Below are 14,982 nucleotides of genomic sequence, written 5' to 3'. Positions count from 1 at the left end.
CCTCCTCCACATACCCACACACCCACAGCCCTCACAAATCTATACCCACCCCCCCACAGTATACAAGAGTAAGACTTCATTTTAAGCTGTTGTCCAATCACCTCTGTGTACACTACACAAACGCATGTAAATCAGGACAAAAATATTTTTTGAAATCAAATTAATGAATGTTGTAAATGTTCAATTTTTTTAATAAAATTTGGTATTTTTCTGGTTTTGAGATGGCACAACCCTTTACTGAAAGGAGTATTTCCAGGGGCAAGAGGAGGGACTTCTGATGGCAAAGGGCAGGGGTTAGGGGCGGGACTTCTGGTCCCAAGATGGTGACTAGGGGCGGGGCACCTGTGAAGGGGTCGGGCTACCCATGGGGCTCTTGACAGCTTGCTAAAACTTCCTAAGCAGCCCTCCACCCAAAGTAATTGCCCGCCCCTGTTCTAGTACAATATGGATTAATAGCTACAAACCTATTGTTCATATATGCAATCCCCCTTCCATACTTGAGCAAATATGCTACTCTGATCCTATCAGTCCAGCTGGAATCCTTCCTCTGCTTTATCTCTGAAGTTCACTCTTCCCCCTCATTCCATTCAAGGTTTGGCCCCACTCAAGCCATTCCTACAACCTGGCTTACAATTGTCTGCCCCCACCTGCCTGAGCTTTTTCCATGCCCACCTTCTAGATGCCAGATTTTGTATCTTTCTCATCTACCAACTTCCTTTACACTACTTTTCATACCTACAACTCCTTTCCTGCTCTGTGTGAGCCAAATGACTGCTCCCTTCACTGCTCCTCTGCAAAGCTCCTCCGTTTTAGTCTACCAAAGAGATGCATTATCAAAACAGCTAAATAGTTTTATTTAAGGGAAAATTTCTCAGATACCCTTCACCTTGTATGTCAGTACAGATAACACTGCTTTGACATCAGTCTATTATTTGATCACTGGGAGCAAGAAATGGGAATTTAACCATGTACTCATAAACAAGTAGCCATATTTTCAAAAGAGCTGATCCCCTACCAGTTGCTGCTGATCTCAGCAGAAGATACTAGCTGGCAGTAGCATAACTAAGGTGGGGAAACCAAAGCAGCAGCCCTAGATGCAACTTAGGGGTGTGGGGGAGGGGGATAAAAAGTAACAGCTACCACCACAGCTGCACAATTACAATGACAACTGTTAATCATTTAATAGACAAGGAGACAAGAGAACTTAGAGAAGCTCTGCAGGAACAGAAGATACAGAAGGATAGAGAGATGCAAAATAGATCCTCTCAGGTCTCACGTTTCAGGTTCTAGAACATCCCCTTTCTTTGTTGCATGCCTTTGTGAACAAGGTGCTTTTTACCTTCCATGGCTGAATGGAAGGCTGATGTGTCTTCGCTAGACTGCCGGGAGTCTTGAAAGAAGCAAAGGGGAAGGAGGTGACTGTAGGAAAAAAAGAAACAATGTTTTTCAGTCTTGAACCTATAACCAATCTAAGTACAGAGAACCCCCACACTTTCCCCAATAAGGCTCTACGTAACTGAGGATTCAGTGCTTCAGCCATATAAGATTTTGGTTACTGGCCCCTACATCTACTACATTTGTAGGTCCTTACAGGATGATACAGATTTTCTCCCTCCTTACTAAAAACAACCCTCTTGCAGACCTACTTATGTCTTGATCACAGAAGGAAACTTCCCTTTCAAATAGTCATAGCCACTTTTAAGCCAGGACTACTTGACTAGATTTCTTGACTTGACTAGAGTGGGTACTGATCAGTAATATGAACTGGTCTCCGATATTATTCCTCCAAAAGAAAAACAAAAAACAAAAACACCACCAGACATGGCCACTGCAACCCTCCCATTCTGTCTGTATATAGCACAAGAGACTAGGACAGGCAAGTCTTTTGCGTGCCAGGGAACAGCATTAACCCCAACCTAGCTCAGGTCATCTCATCTCTGATTATTCAAAAGTGATTTAGCCCAGATGCCCTGGTAGTAATTAAGGAACACTAGACTGAAAGGGATCTCCTGGGTTGTCAAGTCCAGTCTCCTGCTATTATAGACACCATGTCATAAAATCTCTTCCATATTTATCAGTTCTCCCTCTGGCAAGCAGCAGCTCACAGGCATGACAGCCTGATAAAATGGTGACAGAGAGCTAAGGCTGTGGTTCATGCTGTGCCTTTTCTTAGCTAAACAGTAGAGCTGTTATTGGTCCTGACCCCAGCGCTCTTTCCTGCCCAAGGCAGGGGATCAGACTCGATGACCTACTGAGGTCTCTTCCAGCCTACTGAGGTCCCTTCTGAACCTAGCATCTATGAATCTATGAATAAATGCAAGGCATTTCCTATAGAACAGAAGCTGCCTGGTTTGGGGCACCAAACCTTTGTTGAGCTCAACAGAGACCTGACAGAAGCCTTTTGTATCAGGACTCTTACCACTCTGTTTCCTTTTTGTTGGCAGCAGATCTTCTCTCCTGAATCTTTCTGGTTCCAGCTGGGAGTAGTCCCAGCTTGTGTAGGTCCCTGGGACAGGCAATGTTCCTAAATGGGAGAAGGTGGGGGGAGAGGTATATGAAGAAGAGAGGAAATGAAGGAGAAAGAAATGGAAGAGGAGAGAAATGGAAAAGAAATAACAACAATAAGACAGTAATAATAATAGCAGCCCTAAACATGTAACGTATGTGCCATCTTTCATATTCTGTGTGTGCCATAAACACGAATCCTTGCAACAGCCTAGAAGAGTACGGGAAGGACTGCATCCTCTACACTAGATAGATAGCATGGGAACCTAGGGTGAGGACAGACTCACAGTTCAGGAGCTGTTTGCTTCCAACCCTCTGTTCAGAGCATGACCAACAATTTAGTGTTTGTTTTGTCTCTTAAGAAGAGAGCATAAGAAAGGATCAAATAAATAGAAACAAGGAGAAACAGTAAAAGTAAGAGTCAGGCATGTAGCAGAATCAAGGAAGGATGAAAATTGGGTAAAATGAGAATGAAGGGGATAGTAAGAGCTGACTGAGGACCCAGTTTACAGGGAGTATGTATTGCTTCACAGGCTGAAAACATCCCCTGGATTTCTATCTCCTCTTATCAAAGAGGGCCTCATAGATGAACTCCAGCAAGAACACGTTCCGGTCAAGAAATGACTTGATTCACGAGGGCCTCTAAAGTGAGCAAGATCATGGAAAAAAGGTCATTTAGAAAATTCTCAGGGGCAGGCAATTGGAAACATCCCAGGGCCTAGCAATTCCTTTCTTGTCTCATGGAATTACAGAGTTTCATGGAATTACAGAGTTGAGAGGGTTAGATGCATTTTTAAAGAAGTCAGGGGAAGAAGACAGAGAAACTGGTCTGCACTTGGGCAGCAGTGATTGCTCTTTTGGGCAGGAAGCAGACTGTCTTACCTGCCATCCACTCCGACAGCACATTACAAAGCTGTGACTTGAACTCATCCGTATTGAACCAAGACCCTGGGAAGCTGGAGCAGAAGCAGGTGTACAAGGCTTGGCTCAGCAAGGAAGGGAAAGCCTAGGGATTAAGCAAAGAAAATATAGAATTCTATAGGTTTGACATGTTAGATAGGAGTCTTTAGGGATAAACTGGTGTTTCTAAGGGTATGTCTACCCCATCAACAAGGGTACCAGAGAGTATAGTCACAGCAGTACAGAGCTCAGTATTGGCTAGATGCCAGGTCGTTACTCAGATTCTTAAGACAGGTTTTGCAGCCCACACTATACTGAATGTAAACTGCATGATTACATTCTTCTCAGTACCCAAACAACCTAGTTCAAAACTACCCGACTGCTGTGAAAATATATCCCAAGGCAGTGTTTCTCAACCTTTTCCTCAGCATGATCCCATTTATGACCTCCCACTTCCAACCTGCAGCACCCTACCCCTATGGTGTCTCTTCCCACTGTGGTGCCCCTCATTCCCAACGTGTAGCCACCCACCCCCTCCCAGGTATCCCTCACTCCCAGGGCTACAGAACCAGGGGCAGGACCAACAGCCCCCTGCCCACACACCCCCACAGCGCCTGAGTCCCAGCTGCTGCCCACAGGAAGTGGCAGTTGCTGTGGCCAGATCAGAGAACCTGGCAATCCCTCATTCCCTGTGGACGTCATGGCCAGAACGGAGCCTGTGTGGGGCTCCCTGCCCTGCTTCCCTCCCCCTGGAGGCCTCCACAGCCCAGCAGGCAAGACCTGGTGCAGGAGAGTGAGGAGGCTCAGTGCCCCTATTGGGCACCCCATGCCAACTGTACCATCATGGCTAGGCACCCCCTGCCTACCCAGCAGCAGTGGCAGCAGTGGCATGAAGTTGTGCTCCCTGCTACTGCCAGGCAGGCAGGGGGCACCTTGCCATGGCTGTGTGGCTGATGCAGGGTTCCTAGCAGTGACACCAAGCCTCCATGTGGAGGCCTCCAGGGAAGGGCCCAGAGCCCATGGCAGGCAGCCGGCATCCACCCCCACCCTGCACACAAATCTGGGGATCACATGCCCCCCCAAGGTTCCCCACTGGGAGTGCACACAATGGCAGGAAGCCAGCCCCCTTGCCACCCCCTGGACAAACCTCACCATTGGGGCCTCAATCTGTCCTCCCCCCACTCCCACAGACTTACCTGAAGAGAGCTGCGGGGGCTGCTCTCCATGCTTCCTGGCTGCCATATGCATGTCTGTACACATGTACGTGGTGCCCTCTGCTTGATCACCCTCCTCCCGCTCCCCCCGAGGCCCAAGCAGCCCTTGCAGGCTGGAACTCTGCCAGCCTGCAAGGGAAACCAGCCATTTCTCGCTTTTTTCTTCTTTCATGGAGAAAATTTGTGATTGTCTTGGCAACCCCAATTTTTACTGGGACAACCCCAAAAGCATTGCTACCTCAAATTTGGGAACTGCTGTCTTTAAGAGCTTAATAGGGATGTTGACCTTCTGTCCCACACAGTGAGTGTCCAAGTACCAATCCATCAAAATTAAGTAATACTAGAATATTCTTCAAACATTCACTTATCCAGAGCTGCAGAGCAAGAAAAATGGGTGGATAAAGAACATTTTGAATCAGCCGGAATTTTAAAAGGAAACAAATGTTCCCCATCTCTCTTGCTTTGAAGGTCATACCAAAAAGGAAGAGGCAGAATGATTTGATGGCTATCACCAGGGAAATTCAAAATCAATGAGATAAAATTTTAAAATTAACAGGAGAAAAAGACAAATTAGAATTAAGAAAAGGAGCCAGAGGTGATGCCTAAGTAAGGTGAGTAGGAAGGGCAAAAGTAAGTTGGAGGAAGCAAGCCTCAAATGAGGCAAAGGATGGGAGCAGAGGATAACTGACAGTCTGGAAGACAAAGAGGGGCTTCCTTATTTTATTTTATTTTATTTTATTTTATTAAAAGTCAGTCACAGAACAGCAGCAAGCATGAATCACATTCGTCATCATAGGGCATTCCAGACAAGAAAAAAGTTCAAGTCCAATTGGACATTTTGAGCCCTGGAAGAATTAACTGGATTGGCCAGGATGGTCCAAGATTTTGAAGGCCAGTCCCAGCCTGCCTGTGAAATAAGTGTCCAGGGCATTAGCTGTGAAATAGAAAGCCCTAGCAGACAGCAAAATTGTCCTAATAGGTTACCTTAATTAGTGGAATGGCCATTAAAAGAAGGAGTGTTAACACCAGTGAAGTAAAGAACAATGGGCCATTAATGGGCCACTGATTCATAGTTACCTGAATAGTAATACCAGTGGTGCCTCACCCCCATCTCTCCCTGCAAGGGTGAGGGGCAGGATGGGGGCAGTGTCCCAGATTTCAGGTTGTCCTCAATGGCCATCCTATCTCTAAACTTCATTATACTTACTTTAATGAGGGCCTCCTGGTGGTGGAATTTGTGACAGTCAAGTAGGAGAGAGGCATAGTTCTTTGCAATGCGATCAAATAGGCGTGCCTGAATCTCTTGGTTTGGCTACAAAAAAAGAAAGAGAGAGAGAGAGAGAGGAGAAAAAATGAATGAATAACTAGATCAGGGGTGTCCAACCTTTTTGAATGTGGGGCCGGATCATGAACTTTTTATCACCTAGTGGGCCAGCAGGAGTGGGCGCTCGTGCAGCCTGGCCAGTCCAGCCGCAGCCTGGGGGCACAGGGGTCAAGGGGTGCTGCCTGACCCCGCTGTGTCCTCCCTGCCACCTGGGCAGCCTCAAGGATGCTCCCACACCTGCGTGCCTGGGCTCAGCAGCCAGGGGCTACATGTGGGGACTCTATAGGGGGGTGTGGGATGTGCAGGGACACCTCCTGCTCCCACCCCCCTGCTCCCTCTCCCTTGGCGCAGCCTGAGCCTGAGCCCAAGCAGCAGGGGTCCCTCCCCAGGGCCAGGGACTCACCACCCCCAGTGCGATGTCTGCAGGTGCGGGGGGATGCGGGAGCGGTTCTGGCTTTCCGCCCCAACAGCCACAGCGGCAGCATCTCCCATGGGCCCGGCCACAGCATCCCTCTGTGCCGGCATCAGCGCCCCCCTGCTGCACTGCAACCTGCTCCAGACCACGCAGTTGGCGGGGACTGGTTCAGGGCGGGGGCAGCATGCAAATGAGGAAGGGAGGGCAGGGCTAGGAACGGAAACCCTGCAATGTGGGAGAGGGGAGGAGCTGGCATGCAAATGAGGAAGGGAGGGGTGGAGCGAGAAAGGGACACAATGAAATGGGGCGGGGGGGAAGGAGCCGCATTGTGTTGGCAACGTCAAGCTGACACGGTTCGTGTGGGAACCTTGTCCCTTCCTCAGCCCTTTAGCAGCTGTTAGGAAGCTGCTGAGGGGCTGGGGGAGGGACAAGGGGTTCCCATCACAGCACCACAGGCCACAGAGAATGGCTTGGCAGGCCGCATAGCGGCCCACAGGCCATATGTTGGACAAGCCTGAACTAGATGGATATTTGCCTACATATCCAACCACAGCTGACATGACAGACTACCTACAAGGTGTCTCACTGGACCTGTAAGCAGTGCTAATGAGCAAAAAAAAAGATTCCTGATACAGTCTAACTTCTTTAATTTTGCTTCTCCGTGAGTTTAATGAATTGCAAGCAACAGTAAACGTTGTACCACAGGCTCTCTCAGTAACAGAAGCATAAATCTGCACTGACTCTACTGACTCCAGTCAATGGAGTTATTCCATATTTGTACTTGAGTGACTAAAAGCAAAATAATCTGGCACTGCACATGTGAAACAGCAATGGTACAATGCCTCCACTGAAATAACCCAGAAGGCAAAGGGGCCTTGTAAGAGGGTCACTCACCCAGATTCCTTATTATGGCCAGTTAGCACCATGTGTCCCAAGGTTTCCAGACCGTTTTAGGTGGGAAAAAAATTTCCCCACAATAAGAGAAAACAACAAACCAAGCAAACATGCAAACAACAAACAAATCCCAAATTTGTGGTCTTTCTTCAGACCTTGGAAGGAGTTAAACAGGCTCTGTGTTTCAACTCCAAGCCCCACTACCATGTCCTCTGTTTTCCCCTTGCTCTCTTCCCATGGAAGACCTTAACTCTCTTTGTAGCCCTACCCTCATTTACTGACCAATTACAACTGGCCCCCAGGTTTGCAGCCGGGCAGACTCTTGACTGCTAACTACCTGCTGCTGGGTTTCAGCCCTGTGCTGGCTGAACACTAAGCACCTCCTAACCACCCTAAAGGGGCAAAGATGGCAATCAGACTGTTTGTGCTCATGATTCTGGGCTTGTTCATGAACTACAAAGAGCCCAAAGGGATGCTCCAAGTTTTGGCAGCTACTCTGAAGCTATCCACAGGCAGCTCCACAATCTGGAGCTGCTCCAGAACGCCATGCTGCTCTATAGCACAGCTTCATCTCCTGCTCTGCCTCGGTACACCTCTATACTTGGACTTCCAGGGAAATTTCTATTGGGCAGTGTCCAGTTGTCTTATGCAGCCGCTATGATAGAAAAATTCTTCCTGGTGTATTTTGGGGTTTTATGAACCAAAAACACCATTTCAATGGAACAAACCTTTCTTTGTGTCATAGGGTACTGGCAGTAGTGGGCGTGGGTATTCATTACCCTAGAAGGGACAGACAGGATGTGCCACTTTGCATTACAACAGTGAAGTGTCTAAATTGTTTTCAATATTCTTCTAAGGAATCTCAATCCTTTATTCAGTGAGACAGTGTGAAACATTAGGAGGAATGCCAGCTACAACATTAGCCAGCCCTTGTCCTAGTCTTTTCCTCACCTGATACAATTGGAGAAAGAACCACCAGAAGCTATCCAGCAGAACAGCCTGGGAGAGTGGAGCTGTGAGGAACATCTGTAGCTTCTTTCGAGGAAAGCGAATCTGGCAAAAAAATGAAACTGTAAGTCCAGCAGATGGAAAAAAAGACTTTTGGGACAAGTTGCTCTGACATTCACCCACTCCACACCTTGTTTTCTCATTCTCCACTGGGGAATACTCCTTGAAGAACTGTAGCAAAACCCCCAGTTTTGATTTTTTAAATTTATTTTAAAATGCATTCCCTCCCCCTCCCCAGCCATTTCTGACTTTTTCCCTCCTTCTCTATTCCCTATAGATAATTATAAGTGCGCTAAGACATAGGATAAGCTTCAGGATTTTATTTTGGTAGCAAGTTGTATTTGTTTTGTTTTTCTCCTTCTTTATATTGTATAATTATTATGTTTATATTGATTTTTACTGTTCTATATTACTGTTTTACTGATACAATATGATTTAGGCCTACATATGTAAGTTAGCATAAAACATGTCAAGTTTCCATTTTGTTTGTGAAGTCTCCATTCTGTCCCCAAGCCCGGTTGTGTAACCCATTACTCACATCTACCCCACCTATGTAACTTGGTTCCTGAATGAATGGGAATGAATGAGGGTGCTTGAGAGACAATGGGAGTAAGTCTAAAAATAGCTCCCTGTGAATGACGGAACCATCAACACTAATACCTGGACCAATGACCCAACCCTTGGAACCACTCTCAGCATTCAAGAAACAAAAGATGAGGCAACCCACCATTGTGCCAGGCTGCACATGCTCAGTAAGAACATCTGGACCCCTCTGGAACAGGACTGACCTTACCTGGACAGGCCCGCCCCATAGGAGATCAAAGGTAGTCTGCCCCATAAAAGGGGTAGTGAAGACTGATTCCTTGGGATACCCTCTCCATCTGGACCAGCACCATGCCACACCACCTATCCACCCAGAGGCCCTGCTGGTGACCCCCCTCTGGATAACACCTACTGGACAAAAACCTCTTTCCAGCCTGGATAGGTAACTATCACCTCCCACCCCATCTTCAGCCAAGGACTTGGACTCTGTTTCTCTTCCCTACCTGGACTCCAGCCCGTCCACTGAGTCTTTCTCCTGCTGCCATTGTGAGTGCTTGCGTGTGTGTGTGTCTGCGTGTGTGTGTATGTGGACCAATAACTTCATGAGGCCGTGTAGAATGTTGTCTGTTTAATAAACTGTTATTTGGACCCCTAAGTTGGGTTTTGCTTTACTATGGTTTGGCCCTACTCCAATCTCTGCTCCTCGCCCCTCTAACTTTTGTCTTGTTTCTCCTTCTCCTGCTTCTGGCTCACTGCCACGTCTAACACCTGTCCTGAACAACTCTCTGCCTCCAAACCCCCTGTTTCTTTGCCACTGTCTTATCCCCACTGCCTTTTCCTTTTCCCCTGAGCAACCAGGTTTCTGTCTCAGTTTCTTTCCTGGCTGTCTCCTCCTTGCCATCAGGCTTTTTTTTAATTTCCCTTGCACCAGTGACCTCGAGTAACCCTGGGGCCATTTAATCTTAAGTAAACCCAAGCCTCAATTCCTCAGCCAGCTTCTCTCTAGTCCACCAGTTCTAATCCTGGTTCTGGCAACTTTCACTCCCTACACTTTAACTCTCTCTCTCACCTCAACCTTCCCCCAAGTATCCCAGGTACCCCAAGCACACACATACACACTGTACCATCCCAGTTAGGAACTCACCTGTGTGTATGTATAGGTGGACTATATGTGTGTGAACTGGTGAGTGTGTGTATATATATGTATGTATATATGTGTATATATATACATATGTGTGTGTGTGTATATATATATATATATATATATGTATGTCATGTGTGCATGATATACGAATCAGTGATCTGTGTACGTGTACTGAGTGTGCCGGTATGGACAACTGATTTCTGTCTAACTTTTGGGGTGTATACTGTATGTGCTTAAATTGGTGATAAGAATGCATGTGCCTAGGCTGGTTTGGATATGTATGTGCCTGAGTTGGTAGTGTGTGTGTGTGTGTGTGTGTGTGTGTGTGTGTGTGTATGCACTTAATTGATTTGTGTTTGTATATGTGCAATTGTGTCACACCCTCCTGTCTAACAGTGCAATATTGAGATCTTGAGAGTTGGCCTGACCCCACAGGGCAACAGAACCTTTGAATCTCTTATTTGCACAGCCCTCCAAATGGTCATATTCACAAACAAATAAGAAACAAATGCTAATATTCACACAACACATATAAGTATACCTATCCATCCACAAAACCATCAGGCACATATACTCAGATGTTCAGCTGTATGAATTTACACCCATGGCATGGAAACATTCTTGCCCTCTGAGAGTAAGTAGGGTACCTTTCCACTTGCTGGCTTTCTCTGGGCACACACAACTTTCTCCACTATGTCAGCCAGGTTTGTCTCATTAGGCAGTGCTGTTGGTTCATGCTCATTATACCCTGGGTATTGATACAGTTCCACCAGCTTGTCCTTTTCTGACATACTCTGTGGATAGAGAGAGCAAGAGAAGGGAAAGGAACAGTACAAACAGAAAAACAGATACTGTAATGAATCTCAGCAAATCCTCTAGTTTGGTGTTTTCTGTTTTGAGCATTAAGCTTCTGGAGTTAACTGGTCCGTGAACCTACTGCTGCAGTGCTGAATGTGTGGGTCAAGTGACCCCAACAGGGAGAGAGGGTGAGAGAGTATGCATGTGTGCGTGGGAGAAAACTGCAGCATCACCAACCCATTTTCTTCCATTGTCTCCAATGAAGTAGATTTGTTTAGGGCATGTCCACACATGTAAGCACGTGTGCGTGCAACAGCTCAAATAGAAGCAGTGCAAATTTGAGCTGGGGCTTTTTGCCTCAGTGTACATGCTTGGACATGCACTTTGGTGTGGAGCAAACTGTGCCGCTTGGGGCAAAATAACCCTGCCTGGCTCCTCCTGGATCAGCAGCCAGGGGGAGCTAGAGCCCGGGCCCAGCACCTGTGCTGTCCCCAGCAGTATAAAAGGCTGTCATGTCCTGGCCCCATCCATACAAAAAGCTGCCCTGGCAAGCAGCTCAGGGCTACTCACTCTCCGGAGCTTCTGGGGCCCAGCCAATTGATACCTGGGGACACTACCCCTTGTGCCAGCTGGACTGCTGCAGCAGCATCCCAAATTCATTTAGAGAGAGAGAGAGAAGTTGGGTAATGCTTTATTGGTATATTTACAATGTTAAAGCAATTTGGAAACCTACCAGTGCCCCTACCATCATAAAAAAAAAATTCTAAATATCTATATATGTTGATGTGTGCTTTTGGTTTTCTTCATATATCATGGGTGTGTGATGGGGGGATGTGGTGTTTGTAGAAAGGGGGTGAGAAGAGGTGTGGGGGAAGGCGGGTGGGTGGATTTGGATGGATGTGGGTTGGTTTGTGGGTAGGAGTGAGGCAATTGTTGGGAGCACTGTGGGTGCAGGGGATCTTGTGTTGGGGGCTGCTCAGGAGGGGTGGGTACCATGGCTCACACAGGGTGCAGGCCCTCCCCCAGCACATGGAATGCTCCCCACTGCCCAGGGTCCCAGCTGCCCCCTGGAGGGCCACAGCCCCTATACCCCCCAGGGTCCCAGCTCCACCCTGGAGGGCCCCAGTCCCCCTGCCCATGGCCCATAACTAATTTTTTATAACAGCAGAGGGGGGACCATGCGCTGAACCCAGCCTGGTCCTGCCAGCCCTGGGGCTGCTCTTGCTGGCCAGGCGAGCTGCTTTTGTGGTAGCAGGACCCAGTGCAGCATGCGGGTACTGCGTGCCAGACCCAGCCTGGTCCTGGGCCTCCTCTGCAGCCCAGCCAGGCTGGGCCCATGGTGACTGCAGGGGGAGGGGGAGAACCTGGCCCAGCCCCATGTGGCAGCTCCTGTGCGCACCTCCCGAAGCCATGCGACCTGCTCCGGTGCAAAGCCGGACTAGCAAGCCTCAGGGATCTGTGTCAGGTCCTCACCCTCCCCACAGCCCCAGGAACATCCCCCCCCCACTCTCCAACCCCACCCACCCCCAAGCCCCCTGCCACCCCTCACCCACCCACGCCCATGCTCATCTGGACGCATCCTTAAAGTTCTTACAGTTCTGTCCTACTGTACCCAATGGGAGTTTTGCCATTTACTTCTATGCCAGTAAGATCAGGTCCCAAGTATTGTGCCAATTATCATAGTATCTCCCAGACATCACTAGAACATGCAAAAGAACCTAAAGTTTCACTCCTGGTAGATTAGTTGCAAATGGCTGAGTGTCAGATCATAGCTCGAGAAATGCTAAGAATCACTGGTCCTGCCCTCTGACACCCAGGAGAAGGTAAAACAAAAGGAAAGGAATAAGTAAAGCATGCTGTGGTCTTAATGCTAGGCACTGTCTCTTTTACCTGTGTGAATGCCCCTGCTTTTCACAGACTTGGGGAAGAGGAGATCCAGGCTGTTATATAGAACCTGAACCTCTTGGCTCTGTGATTAGTGAGCCATTATTGGAAACAGGTTCTGGGAAAGAGGCCAGAAACAACAGTGACAAGAGGGTAGGATTTATACATGACAAGCCAGAACTGAGATTAGTTGACTGAAAAGGAAAAGTTAGAAATGATCTGACTGAAGGGTCCAAAATGGTGAAGAGCCTAGGTGACATCCTTATCTTCTCAGGCCTACAACAGGACATAAGACAGACTTGTAAAATTAAAACATAGAAAAATGTAGAATAAAAAAACCATTTACACGGCATAAGTTACAGCCATCCTATGGAACTAGTATGAAACAAAACACTGTTCAATGAATGGACACATGGTCTTCTCCAGTTTGGTCGAAGATGGGACAGTGGACCACAGGCCAGTTACCTGATACCATATAATCCCTATACTCCAGTATACCAATTCCAGAAATACTTTAAAGAAACATCACCTGTTTCTTTGATCCCACCAGTCAAGAGAATCAGCTTCTGCCTCTTGCCCTGCAATATGGACCTTCACAGAAGTGATTTTACCTTCTTATGGGTGGCCTTGGTTCGAGGCAGCAGGTCAACATCCAGCGTAGGTACAGAATGCTTGTATTTGTGTACAAAGGCTTGAGACTCCTTCCTGTCTTTGTCTATAGCAAGAAGAAAGAAGAATGGGAATACTAAGGGACTGATGCCAAAGCAACACAACCAGAGAACATTTCAGCTGAACTGGACATGAGGCAGCTTGCTCCCCTTTTCTGTTCTATTATGTCTTGTAACTGACTTTGGAACACAGAGGTGAAAAGGAACACAGTGTATCTCGCTACTACAAGATATTAAATATGGGATCATCTCAAAGAAGTAAAAATAGCAAAGGTGATATCATGGTTATATATCAAATGAGAAATATTATGTTTAGGGGAAATTACCTTTCCTTAACTTAAAGAAAGGATGGTCTTGTGACTAGAAAATTTGAGTTCTATAAATGGTAACCTGCGTGAACTGGGACAGGGCACCTGAATGCACGTTGCCTCAGTCTCCCCAACAACTATTTCCCTATCAAGGTGCTCAATTACTGCAATGATGTGTGCCACAAACATCAACTGAAAAATAAATCCATCAAAATCTTCTGCTCTTTGTAGCACAATCACACTTTATTTGTATTCCAGGTTTCTGAGGGCTTCTTAAACCAAATTGGTGAGATTTGCTGGTTAGTTATGTTCTATTCAATTTTACTGCTTGAGTCCACACCAGCAAGATATCCACCTGGTATTCACTGTAGTCTTAAATCTGCAAACACTTATGTCCCTGAACAGCCCCAGTGAACCTAATAGGACTTTTCATGGGCTTCAAGTTAAACGTGGCTATAAATATTTGGAAGAACAGGACCTAAATTCCCCACACCTTTTCCAAGAGATTCAATGGACTCAAAACTTGGGATGAATTCTCTGCAAGCAAAGTAAACTTTGTTTCAAAGTCCCAGTCAAGAACCCAGAGATGAACTGTTGGTACATTCAGAATCTTCCAAATGTATGGCAAATTAGTCTTTTTGATATCCCAAGTGCAAGACAATACTGAGTGCTGCTCAAGATATTGGTGGGTTTTATACCCCAGTCTGGATAATCCGAACAGAAAATGTTTTAATTTGAGACTCCACTGGGAAGGCAAATATGAGTATACCCAGTATTAACTGGCAGGAAATATTCTAATCTGGAGCTCCTTAACATGTACTCATCTACCCAGCAATGATGCCCAAACTATGTGCATATAAAATATGTGTGCCTCTGTCCGTGGCTGCCTGGTAGTGCCTTTTATCTCTTCTGAAGCTCTTCTGTATTGAGTGTGGCTCTGATGACTCCAAATCTTCGAGCACCTTCAACGACAACAACAACACAAACAAAATATGGTGATGGGTGAAAGGACCTCATTCCTTTCAAAGTTATGGAGTTTAGGAACAAACGGTTCTGTGACCCTTTCACCAGCTACTTGAGCTTCCATCTTCTAAGTTTTCGAACAATGTAATTCTATAATCAATTAACTCTGTTTTTTAATTTTCTGCAGTTCCATTTTGTATTTTATTCCTTACAATTGTTCTTTCATTCTCTTCTCTCTAAAACACACAATTAATATATTCACTACATCCCCACCTGGAATTGCAAGACTGCTCTAATTTTGCAGCATCATTCTACTAATTTCTTTACCACCTTTAATACAGTACATTATTAATTTCCAGTACCTGGATTCTCCCAAAAAGGACCAGGATCCTATGATTTCTGAAGCACCTACCC

The 14,982-nt window shown here is 46.6% G+C and overlaps 1 protein-coding gene across 1 annotated transcript in view; it reads right to left on the bottom strand.

Annotated features, from left to right (window-relative positions):
- Window positions 1-14,982, bottom strand: part of FAM227A (family with sequence similarity 227 member A) — a 34,960-nt gene that overhangs the window by 11,035 nt on the left and 8,943 nt on the right. Inside the window, exons 4-11 of the mRNA XM_090043022.1 lie at window positions 14,477-14,567; window positions 13,241-13,344; window positions 10,595-10,741; window positions 8,204-8,305; window positions 5,827-5,931; window positions 3,388-3,511; window positions 2,420-2,524; window positions 1,340-1,419 (exon numbers count right to left, since the gene is read on the bottom strand). Coding sequence (XP_089899148.1) covers window positions 1,340-1,419; window positions 2,420-2,524; window positions 3,388-3,511; window positions 5,827-5,931; window positions 8,204-8,305; window positions 10,595-10,741; window positions 13,241-13,344; window positions 14,477-14,567 — 858 coding nt within the window. The remainder of the gene's footprint in view (window positions 1-1,339; window positions 1,420-2,419; window positions 2,525-3,387; window positions 3,512-5,826; window positions 5,932-8,203; window positions 8,306-10,594; window positions 10,742-13,240; window positions 13,345-14,476; window positions 14,568-14,982) is intronic.

Source organism: Crocodylus siamensis, chromosome 4, assembly GCF_052110815.1.
Source record: "Crocodylus siamensis isolate JL-2025a chromosome 4, ASM5211081v1, whole genome shotgun sequence".
Lineage (NCBI taxonomy): Eukaryota > Metazoa > Chordata > Crocodylia > Crocodylidae > Crocodylus > Crocodylus siamensis.
This window is presented reverse-complemented; position numbering and strand designations above follow the sequence as displayed.